General features: G+C 34.0%; 3 protein-coding genes and 1 non-coding gene across 7 annotated transcripts; 2 read left to right on the forward strand and 2 right to left on the reverse strand.

Moving 5' to 3' along the window:
• The first annotated feature begins 200 nt into the window (after positions 1 to 200).
• LOC107937660 (plant cysteine oxidase 4) lies at positions 201 to 5,185 on the forward strand. Of its 2 annotated transcripts, XM_041114355.1 has the most exons (7): positions 240 to 484; positions 990 to 1,092; positions 1,242 to 1,306; positions 2,588 to 2,733; positions 2,967 to 3,114; positions 4,511 to 4,714; positions 4,828 to 5,185. In XM_041114355.1, the coding sequence occupies exons 4-7, from the start codon at positions 2,593 to 2,595 to the stop codon at positions 4,944 to 4,946; spliced, it is 612 nt and encodes a 203-aa protein (XP_040970289.1). In that variant the 5' UTR covers positions 240 to 484; positions 990 to 1,092; positions 1,242 to 1,306; positions 2,588 to 2,592; the 3' UTR covers positions 4,947 to 5,185. The 2 variants fall into 2 exon arrangements, with proteins under 2 accessions (XP_040970288.1, XP_040970289.1); XM_041114354.1 differs by having other exon boundaries at positions 201 to 484; positions 990 to 1,306.
• A 1,893-nt stretch (positions 5,186 to 7,078) lies between these two features.
• On the forward strand, positions 7,079 to 7,152 carry TRNAI-AAU (transfer RNA isoleucine (anticodon AAU)). Its single transcript has one exon. It is a non-coding gene; the product is annotated as a tRNA-Ile (tRNA).
• An 856-nt stretch (positions 7,153 to 8,008) lies between these two features.
• LOC121229635 (ribosomal lysine N-methyltransferase 3) lies at positions 8,009 to 14,184 on the reverse strand. 3 transcript variants are annotated; one of them, XM_041114358.1, is made up of 5 exons: positions 13,592 to 14,184; positions 13,119 to 13,491; positions 12,515 to 12,558; positions 11,877 to 12,132; positions 8,009 to 8,912 (listed from the first exon to the last, which is right to left on the reverse strand). In XM_041114358.1, exons 1-5 carry the CDS (start codon positions 13,600 to 13,602, stop codon positions 8,235 to 8,237), a joined length of 1,362 nt encoding a protein of 453 aa, XP_040970292.1. In that variant the 5' UTR covers positions 13,603 to 14,184; the 3' UTR covers positions 8,009 to 8,234. The 3 variants fall into 3 exon arrangements, with proteins under 3 accessions (XP_040970292.1, XP_040970291.1, XP_040970290.1); XM_041114357.1 differs by having other exon boundaries at positions 12,515 to 12,711; XM_041114356.1 differs by lacking the exon at positions 13,592 to 14,184 and having other exon boundaries at positions 12,515 to 12,711; positions 13,119 to 13,505.
• Positions 14,185 to 14,316: 132 nt separating this feature from the next.
• LOC107937646 (CLPTM1-like membrane protein cnrB) lies at positions 14,317 to 21,742 on the reverse strand. Its single transcript, XM_016870576.2, has 12 exons — positions 21,376 to 21,742; positions 21,151 to 21,297; positions 20,931 to 21,045; positions 20,758 to 20,852; positions 20,418 to 20,521; positions 20,227 to 20,264; positions 19,544 to 19,779; positions 17,833 to 17,926; positions 17,526 to 17,716; positions 16,683 to 16,902; positions 15,593 to 15,760; positions 14,317 to 14,923 (listed from the first exon to the last, which is right to left on the reverse strand). Exons 1-12 carry the CDS (start codon positions 21,592 to 21,594, stop codon positions 14,772 to 14,774), a joined length of 1,779 nt encoding a protein of 592 aa, XP_016726065.2. The 5' UTR covers positions 21,595 to 21,742; the 3' UTR covers positions 14,317 to 14,771.
• Positions 21,743 to 23,604: the final 1,862 nt, after the last annotated feature.

The raw sequence follows: 23,604 nt of genomic DNA on the forward strand, positions 1-23,604 counted from the left end.
TTGATATGAGTTTTTTTAACGAAGTAGAAACAATAAAATTTAATTTTAATTACAAAATAAAGTTTAGATACTCACTTCCAAAAAAAAATCAAAATTCCAAAAACAAATGGTATAATTTAGGGCCTCTTGTTGAATTAATCCTTTAAAAAATAGCCTACTCAAACTATAATGATTAAAGGGCAAAAAAAAAAAAAGGCCAAAAAAAGTACGAGGATTTTAGGCGAAGGGCAAATTATGTAAAATCAAGCTGATATTCATTCATATAAGCTAATCGCAATTCGCAGCCCCCAAAACTCCCCCAGCCAACAAAGATCCTCCTATTCCTTCCTCTTTCTCACTGTTGTGTTGCTTTCAGCGATCCCTTTCTCTCCTCTCTCTCTCTCTCTCTCTCTCTCTCTTTTTTAAACGAAATAAATTCCTCCTTCGTTCTTTATTTCAACTCTTGCGAACATTTCTATAATCAGTTTGATGGATCTCAAATTGGGTTAGTTCCTTTTTTATTCGATTCTCCATCTTTTCTGGTTTTTGCTTTTAATTAATTGCACGCATATTTTTCATTTTATATTTTTGTTATCCTATCCTGTTTCATGTTTATCGCAAATTGGATTCCTTATTGTTTATTGTTCCTTTTCTGCATATCTTAACCTCGGAAATTTAGATTCAATTGTAGAAAATTAAAAAAAACGAAAAAATAATGGAAAAATTGTTCAATATTTTAGTATTTGTTGTATTTGCTTGCATTTTATGTTTTGGGTGAGCTAATGTTATACTAGTAGCAATATTACTGGCAAATGACTTGTGTTGCTTAAGTCATCGTTCATATCAATTTCTGGGTGCGATCAACAAAAGTAATATTACCAATAAAATTGTGCACTGAACAATTGAAATTCATAATAAGGGAGGCTGTGTTTTTTATATTTATTTAGTCTCTGTTTTTGTTGTAAATGAATTATGTTGATTTACTTTGGGCTCAATGTGTACCTTGTCAGGTGGGGTGGTTGTATGTGAAATTAGCAGGGAGGAATGATGAAATAATTGCCATGCAGATCTATTACCGGCGGGTTACTTCGCAGATCCAGTTGTCACCGAATTGTATCTTTTATCGCACTATCAATTAGTACATTACTTGCAAAAAGGCGTTATCAGCTTGCTGATATAGAGGCTTTTGGTCCATTCAGTTAAGTTGGTATCGTCTTTACAAACATGCCATATTACATACAGAGACTTTATAACACTTGCAGAGCGGCGTTCTCGCCCAATGGCCCTGTTTCTGATGAAGCTCTTGAAAGAGTTCGTACTGTGCTAGGTATTTACTATTTGATTCTTTCTTTCTTCATGTTTGTTCTTTGAGCTTATAGTTGAACCAAGTCTTCTATGTTTTATTGGTATTATAACTGAGATAAAATCATGTTGAAAGTAATACTTAATTTTCTGCATGTTTTCAGAATTAGTAGTTAGTAAGTACTATGGAAGCTCCTTTTTCTAGCATTTAGCTGTTATTTATTTTTCAATCAAAATTGAAACATATGAATTTACTCTTGGGTTAATTAATTTAAGTAAGTTGGATCTTTCTTGGGATGGCATCGGCTATTGGAAGTTTCTTAATGCTACTCCTACTATGTTAGTTTCTTGGCAAGTGCATGATCTACCAATAAATAATGCCACGCCTTTTGGCTGATCTGAAAACCTAGTTTCCATGTGGCTTGATAGTTAAAACAGAAAGAAGAAGAAGAAGAAGAAGAAGAAGAAGAAGAAATATTATCCTTCATTGTTTAGGATGTAAAGCTCATTTTTGTTTAAGTTCAAACTTTAGTCCTGTAGGAAGAGGTCCTGACATTATTTAATTGGCAAAACTTTTCCAGATTTTCTCCCGCATTAATTACAAAAACAAGAAAAGTTTTTTGGCAAAGTGAATTTCAGTTGAATGAGAAATTTGTTATCCAGCTCACCAACCTATATCAGTACTTCATTGCTAGTTGCCTTTGGCCTTTAAAAATCAACCTTCAAAATAATAGCTACTAGTTATCTTTGAAGCACTTTTATCTTGAGCATAAAAGCTTGTTGTATGATGAGTTAAAAGTCCAAATTGTTCTGCTTTCTCCACATTGAGCTGCTGCTCCATTGTTGTGGAACAGTATGTTTTCTACTCGCTAGACGCCTTGATAATTCTTTAGCATTTGGATGCTTCTAGATATAAAATAGAAAAACAGTGATTGGGGTTTTCTGTATTTTCCCTTTTTCCTTATGTGGTCTTAGAATCTATCTACCCTAATTCCAATTTTTTTTCCTATCATGGTGAGTTTTGAGATCTGTTGGTATTTTAATGGTTTTGGATCAACATATCATCGTGAGTGGTTGCAACTATTCTAATTTAGAGTACAAAGAATAAGGGTATACCATAACATTGAGAAAGTGCTTTTCTTGGTAGAATTGATCATTTCAACTTTTCTGTTATTTGATTAACCATGCAAATTTTTAAACCACCGCATATGTAACTCCACGTTTTTTTTGTTTCCACATGAAGTGATGAAACCAAGTTTCATGGCATATTCGTTGTATTTTAACACAAAATGTCACTTTATTTCAGAGAAAATGAAGCCTTCTGATGTAGGTTTGGAACAGGAGGCACAGGTGGTACGTAATTGGTCTGGTCCTGTAAATGAGCGGAATGGAACCCATCAGTCATTGCCACCTATCAAGTATCTGCACTTGCATGAGTGCGACAGCTTCTCTGTAAGCACAAACTTCATAAAACCTATCGTTTTTATTATTTAAGATATCACCTATTATTGAGAACCTAAAATTTTAAGAGTTTTAAACTGAGGAAGATGCATTTAGTTGAAAGTCTCCTAGAATTTATTAAAATAAACACTTCCGTTGAAATTAAATTTGAACTTTTGAAAATAGTAGTTGCATTACCAGCTACCATCAGGCCTTCATTTTTCTGATTTCCTTTTTCTCTGCAGATAGGAATTTTTTGTATGCCACCTTCCTCTCTCATACCTCTGCACAATCATCCTGGAATGACAGTGTTGAGCAGGCTTATCTATGGCTCATTACACGTTAAGTCATATGATTGGCTTGACCCAACAGAGCCTGAAGATCCGCTACAAGGTATGTTTTTAACATTTCCATATTTCTTCGATGAATGCTAGCTAAACCATAATAAGGATGTTCATAGAATAATATGTTCTTGCGTATAAATTTGGTAACAAATTAATATATTTGTATTCAATTGACTCAGTACTGATATCATCCTTTGTATTCCTTGAAACCTCATCAGTCCCACTTTTAATTATTATTCTTTTCCAAATACCTTTGTTTCGGGAGTTTTCTCTTTTAATTTGTTCCAGAAGATCTAGTACCTTTATAGAGTTATGTTAATCTTCTGATGTTAGAAATCCTATGTAACTGCTGTTCTTTCCATTTATATTATAGAATTAGTATTCTTGAAGGACAGAGAGAAATGGACCTCCTTTTAAATTTATATTTGCTTTGTGATATACAGTTCTTTGTGTTACTGCATGTGCTGGTGGTTTGGTTAAAAATGACAGAAAATACTTTTAGAACAAAACTTACTTGATCGAAAGTTGATTGGAATAGGAGGAAGAAGGCCTAGGTAATACTAAATGTACTAATTGGTGGATGTCTCTTTGTTACAGCTAATGACTCTTTCAATAGGGTAGATGTAAAGAGCCTTTTGGCTAGCATCTAAGTGAAAACGCCTGTTCAATTTCTCATCTTGTATGGATGTAGTTTAGGTTATGGAGAATGCTTATGACATAACTTCTTAACTGATTTGGTGAAAAATTTGGAGACCACTGCGCTTAGCTAGGGAAATGCATAGTTGAATTAGAATGAAACTTTTGTCACCAAAAAGAAAATGTTTGAAAGCAAACCAGACAAAATGAATGGTTATAGAAGCCAACAAAAGCATAGACCTTATGAGATTTTGACTTCAACTTGGGTTTATAATAACAATTTTTTACTGGAATTTGATCCCATCTAAATATTTTGACCACCAATTCAAATTGGAATCATTCATGGAAACAGGGATACAGAGCGGTGTTAGTGGTAAGTTTAGAACCAAAGAATTTCTTCTTAGGGTACATTAGTTTGATTTCAAGTTGGTGGTTGCAAAGTAAGTGTAAGAAAGTTGATGAACAAACTTGTTAACGAAATAAAGTAACTAGACAATCTAGGGGTTTTATGTTGTAATCTGACGTTTCAGATAAATAGGACATACTAAATCTGGATTAGACCTTTTTTCTGATTAACAGAAGAGATTATTGGTGGCCTATGGCAGCGAAACCTGCCTATCTGTCACCAATCGCAAAGTAGTTGCTTGTTCAACTGATGTAATAGTATTGATAATATATTCATGGACAAAGTGGTGATGTATCTGATTTTAAATAATGCCGTTTTCTCCTCACCCTTCCTAGGGTATAGGGCATTTATTGTATATTCTTCAGTCTTTGACTTTGATTTGCTTATTTTTGGTGGTTTGTAGCAAGAGCTGCAAAACTTGTCAAGGATACTGAGATGACAGCCCCTTGTGCAACAACAGTACTTTATCCCACAAGTGGAGGCAACATCCATTGTTTCAGGGCACGGACTCCCTGTGCTATTTTTGATATTTTATCACCACCTTACTCCTCAGAGCATGGACGACACTGCACTTACTTCCGGAGGTCCCCAAGAAGGGATTTACCTGGTAAGAAATATAATTTTGAACCTAGTATTAGATGGTAGCTTCTATGATATGTTGTAACCTGAAGACAAATGCTGCATGCTATTTTCTTATTCGTTTCCTCATTTAAAATGAAGGTGAGATTGAAATGAATGGAGAAACGTTTTCGGAAGTGACATGGTTAGAAGAGTTTCAGCCCCCTGATGACTTTGTGATTCGGAGAGGGCTGTACAAGGGTCCTGTTATTAGAAGATGAAATATTCTTGTAGCATCCATCCAATATTCTAATGAATAACAAGGAACATGCATGGGGTTGTAGAATTAGGCATTTGGCGTTGTACATATTACTACACCAATGTAATCCTGTGATTTTACTGGCCTCACATTTTATTAGTGGGACAGAGAGTGGGAATTGAGAGGAACTACTCGCTTAATGACTTTTCTTTTGTTCTTTTGGATTTTGTTTGCTGAATGACAATTGAGAATTCATGATTATCTTGTTTGTTGCCTTGGTGTGGTAATTTTGGGTACTTAATTCATTGTGGAGCTCTCATTTTTCTGCAATGGACAATGGTAAGTTTGTAGCGCTTTGTGCCTATTCTGATGCCCAAGTAAAGCTAGTTTCTTAGTCTTTAAATATCCTCAAGGGGCTTTGCAGCATTGTTGGCAGCAAAGATCATGAAAGCTGAGTTTTATTGCCTCATTCTGGCCATGGTAGAGATGTGAAAAATATACTTGAATATATATTGTAATAAGAAGATGTCAGTTTTCACTGAACCTGAAGCCTTTAGTGATCCAACAGATAAGCAATCACCGAACGAACTTGTTTGTGTATCCAATTAACTTGAGTTGGTGTGTTACAGGAAAAAATGGTCTTTTGATGAAATTTGCTATCTAGTCTATTTATTTGTTTTTATTTCTTTACTTAGAATCCCTTTAGATGCAAATGTGGGTTCACAGCTTTCAATGCAAAATTTTAGCCCTAATATGTTGTTCGGATATCACCATTGAGGTGAGGTGAGTTTGATTAAATGCATTGTGAAATTTTCACTGAAGCCCTCAATGGGTCTTCAATTGGTTTATTGGCTTCTCTAGTATGTGGTTTTAGAGTAAAAATACTATAGAGGCCTTTGTATTACTAGTTAAATTGTATTTTACCTCCCTCACAAAAAAAAAGTGTAATTTAGTCCTTGTATGTTAGATTAAATAGTAATTGATCCTTGTTGAAACTGTCATTTATTTTTACTGTTAAAAACTAACATAGTTGATAGAATTATCAAATAGTTTTTAATAGTAAAAATAGATTAATTTTTTAACAGGAGAATCAATTTATTTTTTAATCAAATGTGATAAGATTAATTTGTTCATTTTTTAATAAAAGGGACAAAAAGTAATCTAATTTCAATTATAAGTGTTAAAATTATCATTACCTTTCGGGGGTTATTTGAAGATCATGTAGGGACCTTATTTCCATGCTAAAATAGTTTGATTGAATAATCAATAATTGTGATATTTGCCTAAAGTATGTCTTGATCTTTCTATCTAATCATTGCGTTAAAATATTAATATTAAACATATAACATGATATTATGACAACTTGATATATTAAAAATCGTTAAAAATTTTATAAAATAATGATCAAGACACTTGGATTAATATAAATAATTATTTAAATAAACTATAAAGAATTATATCTATTATAAAAGGTTTAATGTATTCGGAAGTACTTGAACTTAGCATTTTATGTAGTACACAAGTTGATATAATTTGTTATGTACTCAAATTTGAAAGCTAGCCGACTTAGTATAATTATTGCGTTTTATGTACCTAAACTTGAAAGCCAATTAATTTCGTACTTTTTTAGGTACTCGATTAACGTTGTTAAAAATATGTTGACATAACATTAACGTCTAACAGCACAATGACACATAATAGCTTTATATTGACACGTGGTAAAAATTAAAAATATATCTTAAAATATATATATATAATTTATTTTAAAAATTATAATTTCTTTACACATAGGGAATAAACTTAGATAAATGGTTATCAAGATTGATTTAATTTTTTTTTCCACGTGTCAACATGTGATGCTACCACATGTCACCATGCTATTGGTTACTAGTGTCACATCAATATATTTTTTACGGTGTTAGTAAGGAACCTAAAAAATAAGTTAGCTTATAGTTTTCAAATTTAAGTATCAATTAGGTCAAAAAAAATTAAGTACCAAATACGTACAAAGTGCGAAGTTCACTTAACTTCATATATATTAACCCATAATAAAACTATGAGAAGTAGGTTAGTAATTTCATAAAGTTGATATAACTTAAAACACTTTCTTTTCCATTACCTGTTCTTTCTTTGTATATAAAACACTGAGCATACGGCCTATTAGCTGAGTTGGTTAGAGCGTTGTGCTAATAACGCGAAGGTCGCAGGTTCGAGACCTGCATGGGCCATTTATTTATTCCGCTTTCTGCTCATTCGACACCTACATGGGCTACAGCACATTTCACTGGGGCTTGGTGGACTATTTTGCTGTCAAAATCTTATTTGAAAATTTAAAAAGAAAAGGGATTTATATTATTTAATGTTATATCACATTTTGACTTTCTATTTGTGATAAAAACACATTTGAGGTTTTCTTCACAAATTCTGACATTCCCAAGGTTTTTTTTTCTTGAAATATTTCATGACAAAAATTAAAATATCTGAAAAATTAGTGGAGCTTGTGTCTGTCGTTTCCTTTTATGTATTCACAATATTCAAAAACTAAATCAAATTTCTTTGGATATATTGGAATTGGATTATGTAAAATTCTATTTCTTAATTAAATCCATTTTGCAATTAAATGTTATTCATAAATTATAAATTACTCTACTTGAAAATTACAATAATATGTGTAGGTAGATTCTTCTAAAGTTTGCTAATCACTGTATGCAATAATACTCTTGGTATTAGAGGAACACAAAAATTTTGTTTACATCAATGTCAAGTTATACAACTTTGAGAGAACCAAAACTAGACGTTAAACATTGTTTTTTCTTTATCAAAAATACTTATTTAAATTATTAAACTTTTAAAAAGCCCTAAAATACATTTTCATTTAATTAAAATTTTAATTTTAAGCAAAAATTAAAAACCAATTTGTCAAGCCCTACCTGCCCACCATACTCCCTTACTGAGTTGTAGAATTACTAAAGATTATTTTTGCCAAAATTTTGTTGAATGAAAATTGACCACTAAAATATTACCAAAAAACTGCTCCTTACTGGTGAGGTAAGCTAATTAAATACTTCTTACAGCAGCAGCAGCTGATTAAATACTTCTTGCAGATCAAGCTTATAATTGAATACCAGCAACCTATCATAAAGAAACACAACTACATATTCTAAATGCACCAACAGTTCTAATAAAAATAATAAATGCAAGATTAAAGTTCTTCCACAATTTAGTTTCATCTAATCTATGAAAGCCCAGGCAAAAATTGACTTAAGTTTACTGTAATCAAAAACAAGCAAGATAGATGAATTATTTCACCTTAATGCTTTTTCAATCTCTTCCTTGTAGAGGTTCCATTTGCGTCTTGAAATGTTTGACTTTGAGCTCCTGCAGTAGCATAAGTCCTAAACTTCTCAAGGATCCTCCTCTCACTTATTCGTAACATCAAAGAATGATACAATTTCCTTTCTGTCATGCAACATCTCTCTAGAGCTTCGACATCTTCATCTATCGACTTCGAACCATAACAACTCTCACGAATGTCCGCAAGTGCCAAGAGAGCACGACAAACTTTTTCTGTCAACAATAAGTCCTTGCTGATTTCTGAGCTTGTGCTCCATGTAATATCATGTTTTTCTGCTAAGATCATGCCAATGTTTGCACTAACCTTGTCTGCAGTGCAAATGCTAATATCCAACTTATGACATGTGTCATCTGGCAATAACATTATGTATAATAATGTCAATAGTTCCAATTCAGGTTCCCCATCAGATGAGACCTCAAAATATTCAGAGTTCTCACTTACGCTTCCAGAGATATTTATTCTTCTCCAAAGGGATAACCTTGTTCTGCAGTACCGACTAGAGAACAGTGAACAACCCCACTTGAGAACCAATTCCAAATCGATGTTCACTATATCAAAAGGATTATTAGCCTCTGTAAATCCATATCTATGAAGCAAAGCAGCATTGCCAAGTGACCCATATGTGTTAAAAACCTGAGATAAGAAATTTAGATTCACCGTGAGAAGGAAGCCAGTGAAAAATAGAGAAAAAGCTGGATGTGAGAACTAAAACAGGAAATTAATGTCAAGTAGATGAAAACTACCAAACCACCTAAGATGTAAAGTAGACATGCTTTTTATCACGCCCCAAAACTGGGACATATAACTGCCTTATCATCCCAAACCAAAGCCATATTATCTCAAGCAATGCTCCAAGATAACACAAATCACTTCTTTTTCCAAACAAAAAAGCCCAAAAGATATTCTTATTGCAAATCTGATATTGGAATTCAAAACAACTAACTTAAAGGTCCCTTCAAGAAACAAAGAAACTACACAAAATATGCAAATATCTTTACGTTATATGATCTCATAGAGCCAATAGCATCTCAATACCAAGAGTAAGCTCCCAAATTGTCTCAGTTTTCCACCAAATTAAAGCTCTTAACATTTTATGATCTGAAAAATGTAAAGGAACTTATGAGCAATCCACAGCTCAGTAAGTATAGGCTCACAGTTTAAGCATCATTTTCAGTATACCACATAAGTTATTCAAGAACCTTAAAATCATGCCATCCAAGCAGTTAAGAAATCATCAAAGCATCATAATCATATAAAGAGAGCAACAAGTTTGTCTTTGGTTGTGATTGAAGATTGGAGGTGATGTTCTTTTTCAAGAGTTTTCAAGTCTTTGAAGTGAGAGACTGGTTTTCTAGGAGAATTTTGTAAAGTTTTGGATGCGAGATTGATTTGTGTCCGCTGTTGTCTTTTATGCTTTGGTGTTGTTTTGTTTCTTCTGATTCAGTTTGGAATTGTATTTTTGACAAATTGCTTCGGTGTTGGTTTTGATTCGTAATGCTACTGATTCTCAGTTGCATCTCCTTTTTCCAGTAAAATGACTTTTGGCCGAGAAAAAAAAAAGGAGAGCAACAAGCTACAAATGGGCCTTTATAATTAAATATAAGCTAATGAGTTAGTTGAAACATTTCAAGAAAGGTTTACAGAAACGCTACTAGCAAAGGGGTTTACACAAACTCAAGGGATTGATTACTTTGGAACATTAGCATGTGGCAAAAATTACAACTATCCGAATCTCGATATCACTACCAGTTAAGAGATTGGCAACGATATCAATAGGATATTAAGAATGCCTTCCTCCATGGAGACCTAGAAGAGGGGGTATAAGTGGAAATCCAACACAGATTGAACATTGAGGAAATCAAGAACAAGGATATATTGGCAGAGAAAGGCAATATACGGACTGAAGCGATCTCCAAGAGCATGGTGATAGCTATGTTTATGTTACAAATAGGATTCCACCAAAGTCCAGGGCACCACATGTTACTCATTAGGCATAGAAGAGAGGGGAAATGATTATACTAATCGTATTTATAGATGACATCATGGTGGCTGGGGAATCTAAAGTGTGGTCTAGCTTATGTACAAAACATGCAAGTTTTTTCATTGGTCAATATGCATGATTTCCTTATGGTCAATGTCTGTCGTTGAATGCTCAAATATTGAAAATTTAGAGTTTGATATTATCCCTTTCTTACTAGTAAAGGTATATCAAATGAAAACTGTAAAAAAGATTAAAGAGAAATTCAATCAAGCGGACTTTTTTCTATGCTTATAGCCTTACAAACAAGCACACCTAGGCGCACTACCTGATCTAATAGGCCTCGCCTGGAAGAGTCTGAGGTGTTTTTGTTACATAAGGGGCACATATTGACAACATTGGTCCCAACTCCCAAGATGAGAAGAGCCTATCCAAGCCTAACACAAAACTTCTCTTTGTTTGGCACACATGCAAGTCCCAAGGTCAAAATGCAAACAAAACAGAGCCAGGTCCTAATCTCCTTTACCCTATATGTCTCACTCTCAATCAATTTACTTCAACCTCCTTTCACCATCTCTCTTACCACTCTTGCTCATAATGGCCTCATACGAAGTTGAGGAATCTGGGACTGTTGACCTCATAATACAAATCTCACTCGCTACTAGGGGATGCAAATATTAGCAAGCATAATGTAGACTGGTAGCAATATTGCCAACATGATTTCCCTCATAACTATTTCTAAAACTTTATTGCAATACTTGATCATTTGCCTTTTGCTTTTGGAAGCAGAAACACAAAAAGTTCATTTTAAATATGAAAGCAAATTTTTTTGCAAGAATTATACACAATAGTTTAGACAATAAAATGCATACTTTTCCTACGATCGGTGCAAAGTTGTAAGCATTTGTCCACCTCTAATTATTATGCTATTGCTCAATGTTGTAAGGGTGCAAGGCACACATTGTGCACTAGAATCCTCACATTTCCTGGGGTGTAAGACACACACACATACACACACACAAAGAAAACATGCGCCTTAATACCTGCAATATTGTATTCATATCTATGATCTATATACAGAGTAAGCTTCAGATGTAAGATTCTGATAACAAATTCTAAAGAGTAGTCCATTTATAATAGAAAACATGCAAAAGTTTCTTTCTATTTTGTTGGCCAATATGTATGATTTCCTTATGGTTCCATACTTGTTGAATATGCAAAACATTGAGAAGTACAGAGTTTGATATAGTCTCCCTTTTGCCTATAGTTAATCAAAAAAGAAATAATAACTTGAAGAAAAACTTCACTCAGACAGGCTTTTCTTGTGTCTACCACATTACAGAAAAGTACTCCTAGGTAAACTGCTAACTCAAAAGTATCTCCATACTTGGGAAGCATAAAAGAAAAGTGAGGTGGTTGAATAAAAAGCCTTCAATCCTAACTCAAAAAGAGACCTATTTTCCTTAAAATTCAACCCACTGCACTTGAATCCACAATCCATCAACGAGCTCCTCATTTTACTCAAGCCCTAGTTCAAGGGAAAAATTGAGAAGCTAATAATATAACACTAGTAGAATTTAATCCAAAAAAATCAATACAAGGCACAAGTTGATGCTAACCTCATCACCTGATTTTACTTCTCTCACCATAATCATTTGCAGCATCATAGGATCCTCTCCTGTAACTGATGAGTAATCTGATTCCGAATCACTATGAATGTACGAATTTTCACAGGTGGAATCTCTCTTATCATGGCCAGAAATTTTACTTAGTTCGTTATTATCACCATTTTCACTGTCAACATCATCTTCATATTCTTGATTGGGGGATACAGAGGTAAAGTGTACCTCCTCTGCTCCAGTCTTGTGATTAAAGCTGGAATTAGTAGAAAAAAATAAAAGAAAAGAGAAAAAATAATGAGGCTAAGAATATAATTACTATACGCTTATCATGTTAAGCTATCACAGTACATTCCTATATAGTGCAAGCGACGTCAAAACCCTAATCACAAACTTAAAATTTTTTTAGGCATTTTGCCTACATGCAATGGTTGCAAAGATTAGGAAATGGTACTATGAGCTATACCTACGACAGCTCTGAGTTTGAGCAATGAATTGAGGTAGAAGCTGCACCCTTCATTAGGATGCAAGCAATTTAGGTAATTCGAATATCCCATAATATTTGTAAATGGATATATATTTCACAACTTTATTTAGAGATTAGGAAGTTATCATAAAAATTGCGAGGGTGTACTTACAGATCTGCCAAAGGAACCATCCCAAATCCATGGTATTCATCTATCTGAAAAGATCGAGAAGCAATAAGACTTCTTGCAGCGAAGTATTCTTTGACACTAAAAGAGCTTGGATTAAGGGATTGAGGTGCCGAATATACAAGGGGCAGAATATTTTCTTTCCAATCCTCATACATAAGAGTTTTGTCTTCCTTAATTGCCTGCCTATTATAGAACAAATTATCAGAAAGAGAAAATGACACCTCAAGAAAAAAACATGTTGCTCCTAAATCATGCCAACGTACTAGCATAAAAACTTCCAGAATAGTAAAAGATTAAGCAAAAAAAAAAAAAAAACACTAGAGAAACAACTCATAGCAGCGGCACACGACAATGCACAACATGCTCCTAACTCAAATATTGCACCATGATTCCAATTCCCACAACTTTCCATAACATAAATTTCAAATTCTCAACGTACAATTAATAGAACAGTTCCAGCCTCCCTAACTATGATTCTTTGCCAAAATGGGATTCTTTCTATATCATCAACCAACTTGTAGAGAGCAAGATCCCAACAAGCCAACACCAAAAACAGGAAGAGAATCAGTTAGAAGATGAATCATACCTTATGAAGTTCGGTCCCAGAGAGTAAAGAATCAACCTCACCCAGAGTCCAAACCAAAGGCAGGCATTCTTGAGGTGGCAAAAGCTGAAGGTAACCAGCCCAAGGAGAATCCTGGGCTAAGCTCTTTTCATACATCAAAGCCACGGAGAGACCTAAATGACCATCCAAACCAGCGGACTCAATCATTTCTCGAGCCCCACTGGTCTTGATAGTAAGGCAAGCGGTTTTTGGTATTTTGGCCACCACATCGCCTTCATGTAAGTCAGATAATGCTCTCACAGAAATCCCTTGTTGGGGGCAGTCCATGAAGTCGAGGGTATCGCTGCATTGGATTCCTTGGGATTTCATCCACCTCTTGAATGCCCTTAATCGTCTGCTAGCATGCATAAAGAGACAATAGGAAGCGCTGAAACTCTTAGCATTTTTGTTAATGGAGACAAAGCAGGTTAATAGAGATAATAAGAGAATGTTACCTGGAGGCCATGAGATTAGAGGAGAAGTAGTTTCGACGGCTGCAGCTATGTCTATATAGTTGAGGAGGTAAAGGGGGGTTCAGCGGGGCGGCTCTTCCTATTTTTAGCGTACGTCGGAATTGAGAGAAACCTTCGGCTTTCAAATAGATTAGGCCCGGCCTCTCAATTTTCAATGTGATTCAAGCCTCATCATAACTTCCATCCAATTCCAAATCACGTTTTTTTTTTTAATATTTTATTTTCCTATACATTTTTTACTGCCTCCATTATTTAATTTCTTATTATTTAATTTTTATATCATATAATACTCCAAAAATCATATCATAAACTTAAAAATACAACAAAACTCGACTTTTGAACTCGTTTTTCAAATTTAATTGTCGGCTTTGGACTTGTCCTATTTTTTTTTATGTAATAGAAAAGGTTTGTATTTTAAAACTTTAAATATGAGCATTTTGGTTTTAATATAAAACAAATAAGCTGGAATTATCTTCTGATTCAAATAACAATAAAAGGAGTTTGATTTGTTGGCCTTCCTTGTAGGATAATTGAAGTAAATCCCATGTTAAACCCTCAGAAAGCTTCACTAACCATTTCAGTTGTTAGCTTTACACCCATCATGGATTTGCATGCCATTACCACCCACACATTAATACTGATTCCTAAACCTCTTTCCACATTATCTGCACTATTCTCACATCTCAATCATAAAAGCAAGGACCATATTATCATAATTCCTTCTTTGTTTTATTGCAAAAGCCAATCATAATTAACATATCAAACTAGACCTTGAAATCACTAAACCTGCCACAAAAATAAAAACCAGCCTAGAAGGAACAAGTAATTCAACTCATTCTACAGAGTCAAAATGCCAAAAACAAATTAATCAGATATAAGGAAATAAAATAAGGAAAAGAGAAGATCTTGATACAACCATGTTAGCCAGCTTCGTACCACAATTCTGAGACCAAGGTTCTTAAACTGTTTGCACTTTCATTCTTTCTATAGCAATCCTGATGAGAAGGCATCAGTCTGTTATCGAACCTTCTCCGTCTCTTTCTTTCCTGAATATTTTTCTAAAGCAACCACACGAAAAGTATTCATCTTGGAATTTTGCGTTTCTTTGCACTACAGAGTTGCTAAAGCTAAACTAATGGGAAAAAGGACAATCAAACCAAGCTCAGTTGGTTTTCTTCTCATCTTCTTTGGCAGTAGTAATACCTGTATCGCTAGGCGTCTGCTCATCCTCACCCCCAAAACCAAACTCATTTATTCGTTTCTTATCCACAGGATATACCCACCTCTGGTACAGATAGATTAAAAATATAAGATCTGCAAAATAAGCACGAGAATGAGAATTACACCTGAATAAGTAAAGAGTACAGTATGTACTCACAGTACACCTGTTGTTCAGAATGAATTTTTTACACAGATTATACATATATATATATATGCAAGCTTAGCATTTTTTGTTATGCATACCCAATCTCTCTTTGGTACAACTATATATTTTCAAAATCAAAAGTAACTTCAAAGAGTAAAAGAAAGGTCAAGAAACACAGTAATAGCTAAGCAACCTCTCACCCTTTGTGCATGTAAAATAAAATGGCTGATGAGATGCAGATTATGCAGCACTTATCTCAAAAATACGTACCAAGTTTATGAGTTCCAAGTTTCTGTCCTTTAATTTTTTTTTTTAAATTGTGGTTTACTGAGGGTATTTCATAATTACTTTGCCCTTACTAAATCAAACAAATAATTGGGTAGTGACCCAATCTGCCCTTTTTATCTCTTAGGATTATAAATCCAAAACAAACTTGGTAAGGATGATTGAGAAAAGGATGGAAACTTCTTTAATGCAATGGTTACATTTCATAATTCCCTTCCTATTTCGTAGCTTAACCATTGGTTAAAAACCTTTTCTTCTTCTCTTTGCATCCCCCAAACCAAACAAAGCATAAGGGAAGGAAAGGTACAAAACAAGAAATAATAATATCTTACCATCACGGAAGACAGAAAGTCGATGAAGTGTTGGCATTTTTATGACAAATGCAAAGAGATCATCAATAATGGTGTTGAGGAACTTATAAGTCATCTGCCTCCAAGGTAAATGAGCCACGGACTTAAGCTTATAGTTTATGAAAAGTTGAGGGCACATCATAATAAAACCTACCAAAAACATATAGGAAAGCAACATTATTGCAGTTCAAATATGCACAAATTGAAAATTTTGCAGCAAATAAGCAAGTAAACGAAAAAATTTCAATAAAAGTTATAGATGAAAACAAAAGCTATTATTCAAATATGCACAAATTGAAAATTTTGCAGCAAATAAGCAAGTAAACGAAAAAATTTCAATAAAAGTTATAGATGAAAACAAAAGCTATTATTCACACAAGAAGCAGAGGTTGAGGTTCATTGACCAAACCAATTCATGCAGTCATAAGGACAGAGAGTCAAATTCATCATTATTTAGATGGCCCCTTTCTCTTCCTGGTATATAACTGATAAGCTTGATCATAACATAATTTCACATAATGATTAGATATTATAAAACAGACAAAAGACCAAGTAAAAGCCCAAATTCCATGAGTTACTTTAATCTTCAAATGTCCCTGCTCACCAAGTTTTTTGTCCTCTACCTAAGTGCAGTTGGTTGCCAAGGATTGAATCCTCGTTAGTCCAGCACATCAGACCACACAGCTATGGCCTATCAGGAGCTTTTTCCTAAGCCTGACAGGACATGATATCTCACAATCGTTTTGCCAAATAAAACAGCACAGGCACAATAAGAAAGAATATCAATGTTGTTTGTATAAATAGTCCAGAGTTCTTATACTTGTTGGAAAAACTTATGGGAAAATGAAATAAGGACCAAGGCTGAATAGCTTTACCAATGCATAAAGGTTAAAAAAAGAGAGCAGATGACAACACTAAAAGACCCCAAGGAAAGAAACATTTTAGAAGTAATTGTTATTTTCTTCTACAATGTTAATGAAATCAAACTTTCACAATGTCAATAAGTTGTAGTTGTCAGTAGGTCACCGACAAAGTTATCAAATAAAGGAACAGGAGAGGACAAATGGCTTACCGAACATGTAGACACAGCTTGTGAGTGAAGAGAGAACCCAAGAATACCAGCTCTTATGGCGCTCATACATAAGGGAGTAAATAGAAAAGCCTGCAACAAGGAGGAAGAGCACGTAGGACAAATACTTCATTGCTATATCATCATATTCCTTAGTTTTATTGCTTGCATATGAATCACGATCTCGGAACCTCAACATAGGTATCTTTCCGGTTCTATCGACCTGAAGATGAAAAAGGATTATTGCAAATTTTGATATTGTTGCGATGAATTAACTAGAAGATAGCAGATAAAAAATGAGTTCCAAATGGAAGGTGATGATAATATAAGATATATGCAACATTCAGTGAACCTACGCAGACATACTAGCAAAACATGACCAGGCTTTCAGATGTCATTCAGACAAATAAGCAGAATGGCATGCCAAGAAGAATTATGGATCTATTTTAATCTTTCCAGCTACAACAAAAGAGAAGAATCTAAACAAGAATCATGTATGGGAAAAAGAATTCAAGTGATAATTTGCCGCCAAATTATTTGAAAGCGGATTGAAAATGATGGTTTTCTGCATCAAGTTACACAGAATATAAGATTTATACTCAAAATATATTAGCAATCCTCAAAATAATGGCCTTTGAATATAGAGCACAAGATTATCTACAATACAAAGTTGCCTATATCCCAATAGAATCTGAGATCTTTAGCACAGAAAAGGATCTCATTAGTATCAAACTTTCAGTACAAATGTATCTAAAGGTTGGTCTTTCGTTTTTCTTTTTCTTTATTAGAAGAGTGCCCAAGATATAAATGAGATCCAGCAAAATAAGTGCATGTATGAGCTCATACCTCTATGTGCATTGCTTTCCCTATCTTCCAAAACTCGATGCAACAACCAATTCCAGAACTTGCCAGTATCATCCATGAGGTCTCATTATCGAGTAGATAGAGGAAAACTATAAGCTGACACAAAAAGCTCACCACAACAGACTTTGCAGACAATCCTTCCATAGACTTATTTTTGTTCCAAAACTGGATATCTGCAGAGAAGAAAAACCAGCATGCTAAACCTAAGTTTCCAGAGTGTATAACAGAACCGTAAAAGAACCCATCCATGTGTGGAACAAAACATTTTCAAGATAACAGAAACATTTACCATTCTTAAAAGCCAAGAAGTCAAACACAGAATGAAGCAAAGAAACGACCATTGTGATCACTAGCAAGTACGGATTTCCTTCCAGGAAGACCCTCTACAAAATTTATCGAGTAAATGTCAGCATTTGAAAGATAAATGAGAATAAAAGGATCCTTAACACCACGGTAGCAGCATCCACCCAAACTAAGAATAAACAATTAGTCCTTTCAACTTCTGTGGTTCATTATCCATAACTTTTTTATCTCCCTCATCAATGGAAGAGTATAGAATGTTTTCAGTTCAAGAGTTACAAACAAACTGAATCTAATGACAAAAAGAATCCAATTAATATTTATACATATATATCAAAAAAAAGAGGTGCTTGAAAATACCCTCCTGGTGGTTCTGTTAGTTAAGAAAAGAATTGGTTGCTAGAAGAATACAGAAGCAAGGGAAGGAGAAATCATCCTTCTTGTAGGCTATCAGTTTTATTTGCAAACCCACTTATTTTATGATCATATCTCTTTCAACTTGAGGTATTTCTTTGAAAGAAGTAACAAGAGAAGTTATGCCATTTTCCAACCCCAGATAAGCAACTAAGAGCCTCTCAATAAAGGACTCTCCTCAGTAAGTCACCTACCTTCGCTAGTGGATTAGTTTAGTTATAGGTTGGATGATACTATAGAGCTTAAATCTATTCATGACCTGACCAGAGTAAATTTAAATATCAACATCCTAGTACCCAACTAGCAGAATTAATCAACCCTAGTTTGAAAAGAAACCCAGTCCATATAGATTATCTAAGGATTATATTCACTAGTATGGCAGCAAAATTTCTTTTTATCTTCATTTACTTACCTTTTTCTCTGTTTAAATAGATTATGAAGTCACTGGAAAGCAAACAAAGCACAGAGAAAGTAGACACAAAAAATTAAAAAGCTAGTGACGTAAAATATCCAGAGGCTCTTCAAAAAGAAAAGCATCCCATAGATAATAGAATTCTAGCACTTACATTTCATATTGATTATATATCATGGGATGCAACTTTGAGCAGCATATTTTTGTCATATGCCAGGCGCTCAACCCAGAAAACTAGCCTAACAACTGGATGTCCAATCTTCTATATGTGAACTCACCCTAGCATAAATTCAATGCAACTAGCACGCACTTGAGCCACATGACAGCTCCCTAGACTAACCACACATGCCTCATTTCATTCATTGAGCCTACATTAGATGAGGGGTTTGATGCCATTATGCCTTCAAGTCTACATTATAACACCCACAACATGGCTCTTTACCCCATGTTACAGGCATAGCACTCAACAAGAAGACTAACTTATTAGGTGAGATAACCATCCCCGCTATTTATTCTCAAAATTGACCTAGTACCATTTCTGATGTGAGACTTAGCACTCACTTGTGGCATGTTAAGCATGTTTCTAACAAAGAGCGGTAGTCAGCCTCATCTTATACATTCAAACTCCAACTAAAGCATGCTGGTGGTAAGGGCTAGTTTATCCGAGTCAAAGAGATGATAAGATTTATTCCATATCCTACATTTATTTGCTTTCTTTTGCGAAATGAGATTTTATTTTAGTTTTAAATTTCTCAAATGTAACTTTAAAGGTAAAAATCATATTCTATAACCAAATCTTAAACCTTTTAGCCAGTCATTCTTCATAATGATTTCTAAGATGACAAAATTCCAAGGCAATAAAAGATAGGAATACCTTAAGTTCATCAGCCTCGCCTTCAACCATGCTGCCATAACTACGATGAATTTGGAATGATTGGTCAATCTGCATGAATAGTTGCCACTTCATCATGCTTATGGGTCCAACCTCCAAATTGAGAGGCAATACTGTCACTGTCTCATTGATTGCAATCAACTTATCTCTAAGTAACCAAAACTCATTGAAGGAGATGGTAGGATAGTAATTTCCTTGACTAGGATCAATATTTAAGTCTGCAAATCTGAAGTCAAGAAACTCAAAGCTGGTCTGCACTTTGCAGCTATAACACATTAAAATAGTAGCTACCAGAGGTGACTATCGGATTATCAAATATCGGCTCAATTCAACAAACATACTATATCCAGCAAGATGGTTTCCAATTAAGAAAAAAAAAATGAAAGCTAGGAGCATTTTCTGGAAGATACGGAGATCACTGTCAGTAAGCTAGTTATGGTTATATTATGGTTATATCTACAATTGTTTCCAACAAGTTATGGTAAAAATCAAACAGTGTTCCAGGATCAAAATCATACTATGTAAAATCTAAATAATTTTCTTCAAGAATAAAAATCTTTAACAAGACTATAACAGAAAACCAAGAAAGTGGCAAATTATGTGTAAGTCTCAAACAACCGTGATTGAGATGTGGAATGAAAAAAGGGTAAAGAACTGAAGGATACAAGGAGCAATATTTGGTGGTACAGCATTATGCGCATATCTGGAATAGAAAAAAAAAAAAAGGAGCCAAAATATTAGTTTATTTTCCAAAGAAAGAAAAGAGAGCAAAAACACAAGCCATAGAATAAAGATAAACAGCAATCTATTCTTTTTACAGTGTATTACAGAAGCATGACATTAAGCAGAAACTTACCTTGTAAAATCTTCAACCAAGTTAATAGTAATATTTGGTTTCCAATAAGAAATCCATTCAACAGGGCCCTCATCTTTAGAGTCAGCTTCAGTATCATCAGCCACCTGAATCAATATGATTCGGCACTTAGATCATTATATTGTAGTAAATTTCGGTGGAACTGGAAGGGAATTAAAGATTGGAAATACAAGAGATGTTATTATGAGGAGCATCAAACGATTCAAAAGAACAAACACCAAGAAAGTTTAGATCTACCCTACCCGAACCCAAAATAGTTTTTCTTAAAGGTAACAACATTGTTCAAATAAATAAGCTATGCCGATACTGGTAAAGAACAAACCTGTGGCTCAGGTTCAAACACTTCACCGTCCTTGGAGTTCCCAAGAAGACTTTTCCTCTTATCTGATCTTGACTTGGGCAAATATTTCACCACAGCTGAAATCAATTAAAAGGAGGTTAATTGTTCACCATTAATCTCCAAAAAGAAATGTAATGACAGAGAAGGGAACTCACGGTGAGTCCTCCCAAAGGCAGCTTGAGGCTGGTATTCAGGATCATTTGGATCTGGAGGGTAACCCGAGCGTGCAAAGAAAACATGAGCATAAAGACTGCCATTGTTTTTCAAGGTCTGAGAGATTAAAACATCAAACTTCATCAACCGTTCTAAACTCTAAAGAAAGAAACAAGCGAATTGCAAGCAAGTAAAAGATATACATATTGTCGAACACCTTACATCGGAAGGATGGTAGTCTAAAGAAAGAGTACGAGTGCTTTCAGGACCCCAAGTGGCATAAGGAATATTAGTTTCATGCCAAACAAGAGAAGCTTCGTTCCCAAAGTCATTGAACCTTTGGTGCTCAGAAAGATACAACCACATATCCTGAAAAATGCCAAAAAAAATCATGCAACAATGAAAAACAAAGAAAAAGGAAGTTTCCTAATTGAGGAACAACCGTACCAGTGGTTCGCCCTTCTGGAAGAGATTGGAGATGAGGTTAGAAGGATCGACGGGCTTTTTGGGAGAGAAGAATTTGGAAGCGAAGTACCAGAAGACGGCGATCCTTATGATTCCGGTTATGCTCTGTCCAAATCCACCTTGTTGCTGCTGCCGCTGAGGCTGTCCTCCTCCTCCGCCCGCTGCCGCTGCCGCTACCGCTGCTGCTGCTGGCGGCGACATTTCTTTTTTCCTTTTCTTTTGTTCTATCTCAGATGGGGTTTTCGAGATTCGATTGCTTCGAGATGGAAAACAGAAAAAGAGAAAGAGAGATATTTTTGTTTATTTTATCATAAACCAACAAAGCAAGTTGTTTGGTTCTAACGTACTGCCAACATTTCTATTTATTTACCATTTTTAATTTATATTTTACATTGAAATCCAGCATATATTTCTAAAATACAAAATTACCCCTCTAATTTAAGACATCTTTCAATGTGGTACTTTAACTTTAATTTTCTTGTATCAGTTTGGTACTTGATTTATAACAACAACAATCATAAATAATGAAGTACACTCTTTACTAAATTAGTTATTTATATCATATTATCTCTAATTTTAGTAAAATTGATTCGAAATAAAAATAAAAAATTTTAGTTAAAATATTATTTTAATGTTCAAATTTTATATATAAAAAATATATTAATTATATTTTATCTATAATATATATATAAACGAGTTTTGGTAAACTTTTGAACTTATGAGAATACCTTTTATTGTTAATATTATTATGTTCAAATTTTAGTAATAGTAATTGTATTATTAAATTGACATTAGAATAATAAATTATTAGTATTATTATGTGAAAATGATAAAAGTAATATTAATTAATATGATGATATATTAATGAGAAATTAACCAATTTGGTCATATTTTTTATAACATAATATATTATAAAGTAATAAAACTATAAATCTATAAAATTATTGAATATAATTTGATAATTTGTCAATTGAGTCTTACATTGATTGGTATGGGCATTGTTGCCAATATAGGAGGACGTAGGTTCGAATGCACTGAAGTACATTATTCTCTTATTCATGGGTTAGGGAGAGGCTATGATTAGTTCTAGAAATGATGTTAAAAAGAAACAGATATGATCATAACTATAATAATTAAATGTGTGAGATTACTAATATATATAAAGATAATATCAATATTTGGTAATGAAATTTATAATGTATTAATTTATTTTGAATAAATATGCAAATATGAATGATTGATGCCCATGTGAACTTAGTAAAAGATTAGGATACAGTTGACACGCCAATAGGGTCATATGCGCACTTATGTACGGCATAATTGATGATATGGAGATTATAATAGGTTATTTTGGGATCCAGCATTTGTTGTGGATCATTGAGTATTCATTGTTTCTACGGAGACCTTGGTCTGGTGGAGGAATGTATTCAAATATCTTTAAAGATTTGATGGCTACGGGCTTCGCACTTCGGTGCCTTGGTGTGGTGTTGTTTATGCTTGTACAAGGTATCTTGGTGTATTGCAGTTCACCTGCGTGTCCAAATCCGTTTTACTAGGGTTCTATTGAGAGAAATATTGAAATTAAACATTGAAACGAAAAAATGGAAATGAATCGAATTTGATACATTAAATAGGTACGTAACTAACATGTTTAATGCATATGAATGCTTATGATTCTTATGTTCACTTTGTTGTGACATTTAGTGCCACGTGCTTACGTTTTTGTTGTGGCATTTAGTGCCACGTGCTAGTTAAATGTATGCCTAACTTTTGATATGTTACATGCTCACCTATGAGTAAGATAAGTGTTGTAATTTCTATTTGAATTTATTAAGCATTGAATGCTCACCTATCATTGTTTCTCCTACATGTAGATTTCCCAACTTATGGAACTCATCAAGCCGGATCAGTGCAAATAACACACTATCAACAAAACAGTAAAATTATGTTTATTTTGAGTCCTAATATTGTAACATGTATATAAAGTCTTTATTATGTAAATGGGCATCTTTACTTGTTAATGTCAAGGTTTGTGAATGGTTTTGACCATGTTTGATGCCATTTGGATTCATGATTTCAAGCTTGCATAATGAGTTTTGTGCCTTTTGAGCATTTGATTTCAGATTCAAAGTGTGATAAGCTTAATTTGGTATGGTTTGGCATGGTATAATGAAATTATTTACCATTTTTTTAAAAAATTATCTGCCCGTA

This window comes from Gossypium hirsutum, chromosome A05, assembly GCF_007990345.1.
Source record: "Gossypium hirsutum isolate 1008001.06 chromosome A05, Gossypium_hirsutum_v2.1, whole genome shotgun sequence".
In the NCBI taxonomy this organism is placed as follows: domain Eukaryota; kingdom Viridiplantae; phylum Streptophyta; class Magnoliopsida; order Malvales; family Malvaceae; genus Gossypium; species Gossypium hirsutum.

Bases quoted from the DNA above. Each gene is read 5' to 3' on its own strand.
- LOC107937660 (XM_041114354.1), top strand. From the start codon at position 1,204: ATGCCATATTACATACAGAGACTTTATAACACTTGCAGAGCGGCGTTC. The intron at 1,307-2,587 runs GTATTTACTATT...ACTTTATTTCAG, and splicing joins AAGAGTTCGTACTGTGCTAG to AGAAAATGAAGCCTTCTGAT. The intron at 3,115-4,510 runs GTATGTTTTTAA...GGTGGTTTGTAG, and splicing joins GCCTGAAGATCCGCTACAAG to CAAGAGCTGCAAAACTTGTC.
- LOC107937646 (XM_016870576.2), bottom strand. From the start codon at position 21,594: ATGTCGCCGCCAGCAGCAGCAGCGGTAGCGGCAGCGGCAGCGGGCGGA. The intron at 21,298-21,375 runs GTACGGTTGTTC...GGCATTTTTCAG, and splicing joins TCCAGAAGGGCGAACCACTG to GATATGTGGTTGTATCTTTC. The intron at 17,717-17,832 runs GTAAATGTTTCT...TCTTCTCTGCAG, and splicing joins CTTCTTGGCTTTTAAGAATG to ATATCCAGTTTTGGAACAAA.
- LOC121229635 (XM_041114356.1), bottom strand. From the start codon at position 13,505: ATGCATGCTAGCAGACGATTAAGGGCATTCAAGAGGTGGATGAAATCC. The intron at 12,712-13,118 runs GTATGATTCATC...TATAATAGGCAG, and splicing joins CTGGGACCGAACTTCATAAG to GCAATTAAGGAAGACAAAAC. The intron at 8,913-11,876 runs GTTAGCATCAAC...TTCTTATCTCAG, and splicing joins AAGTAAAATCAGGTGATGAG to GTTTTTAACACATATGGGTC.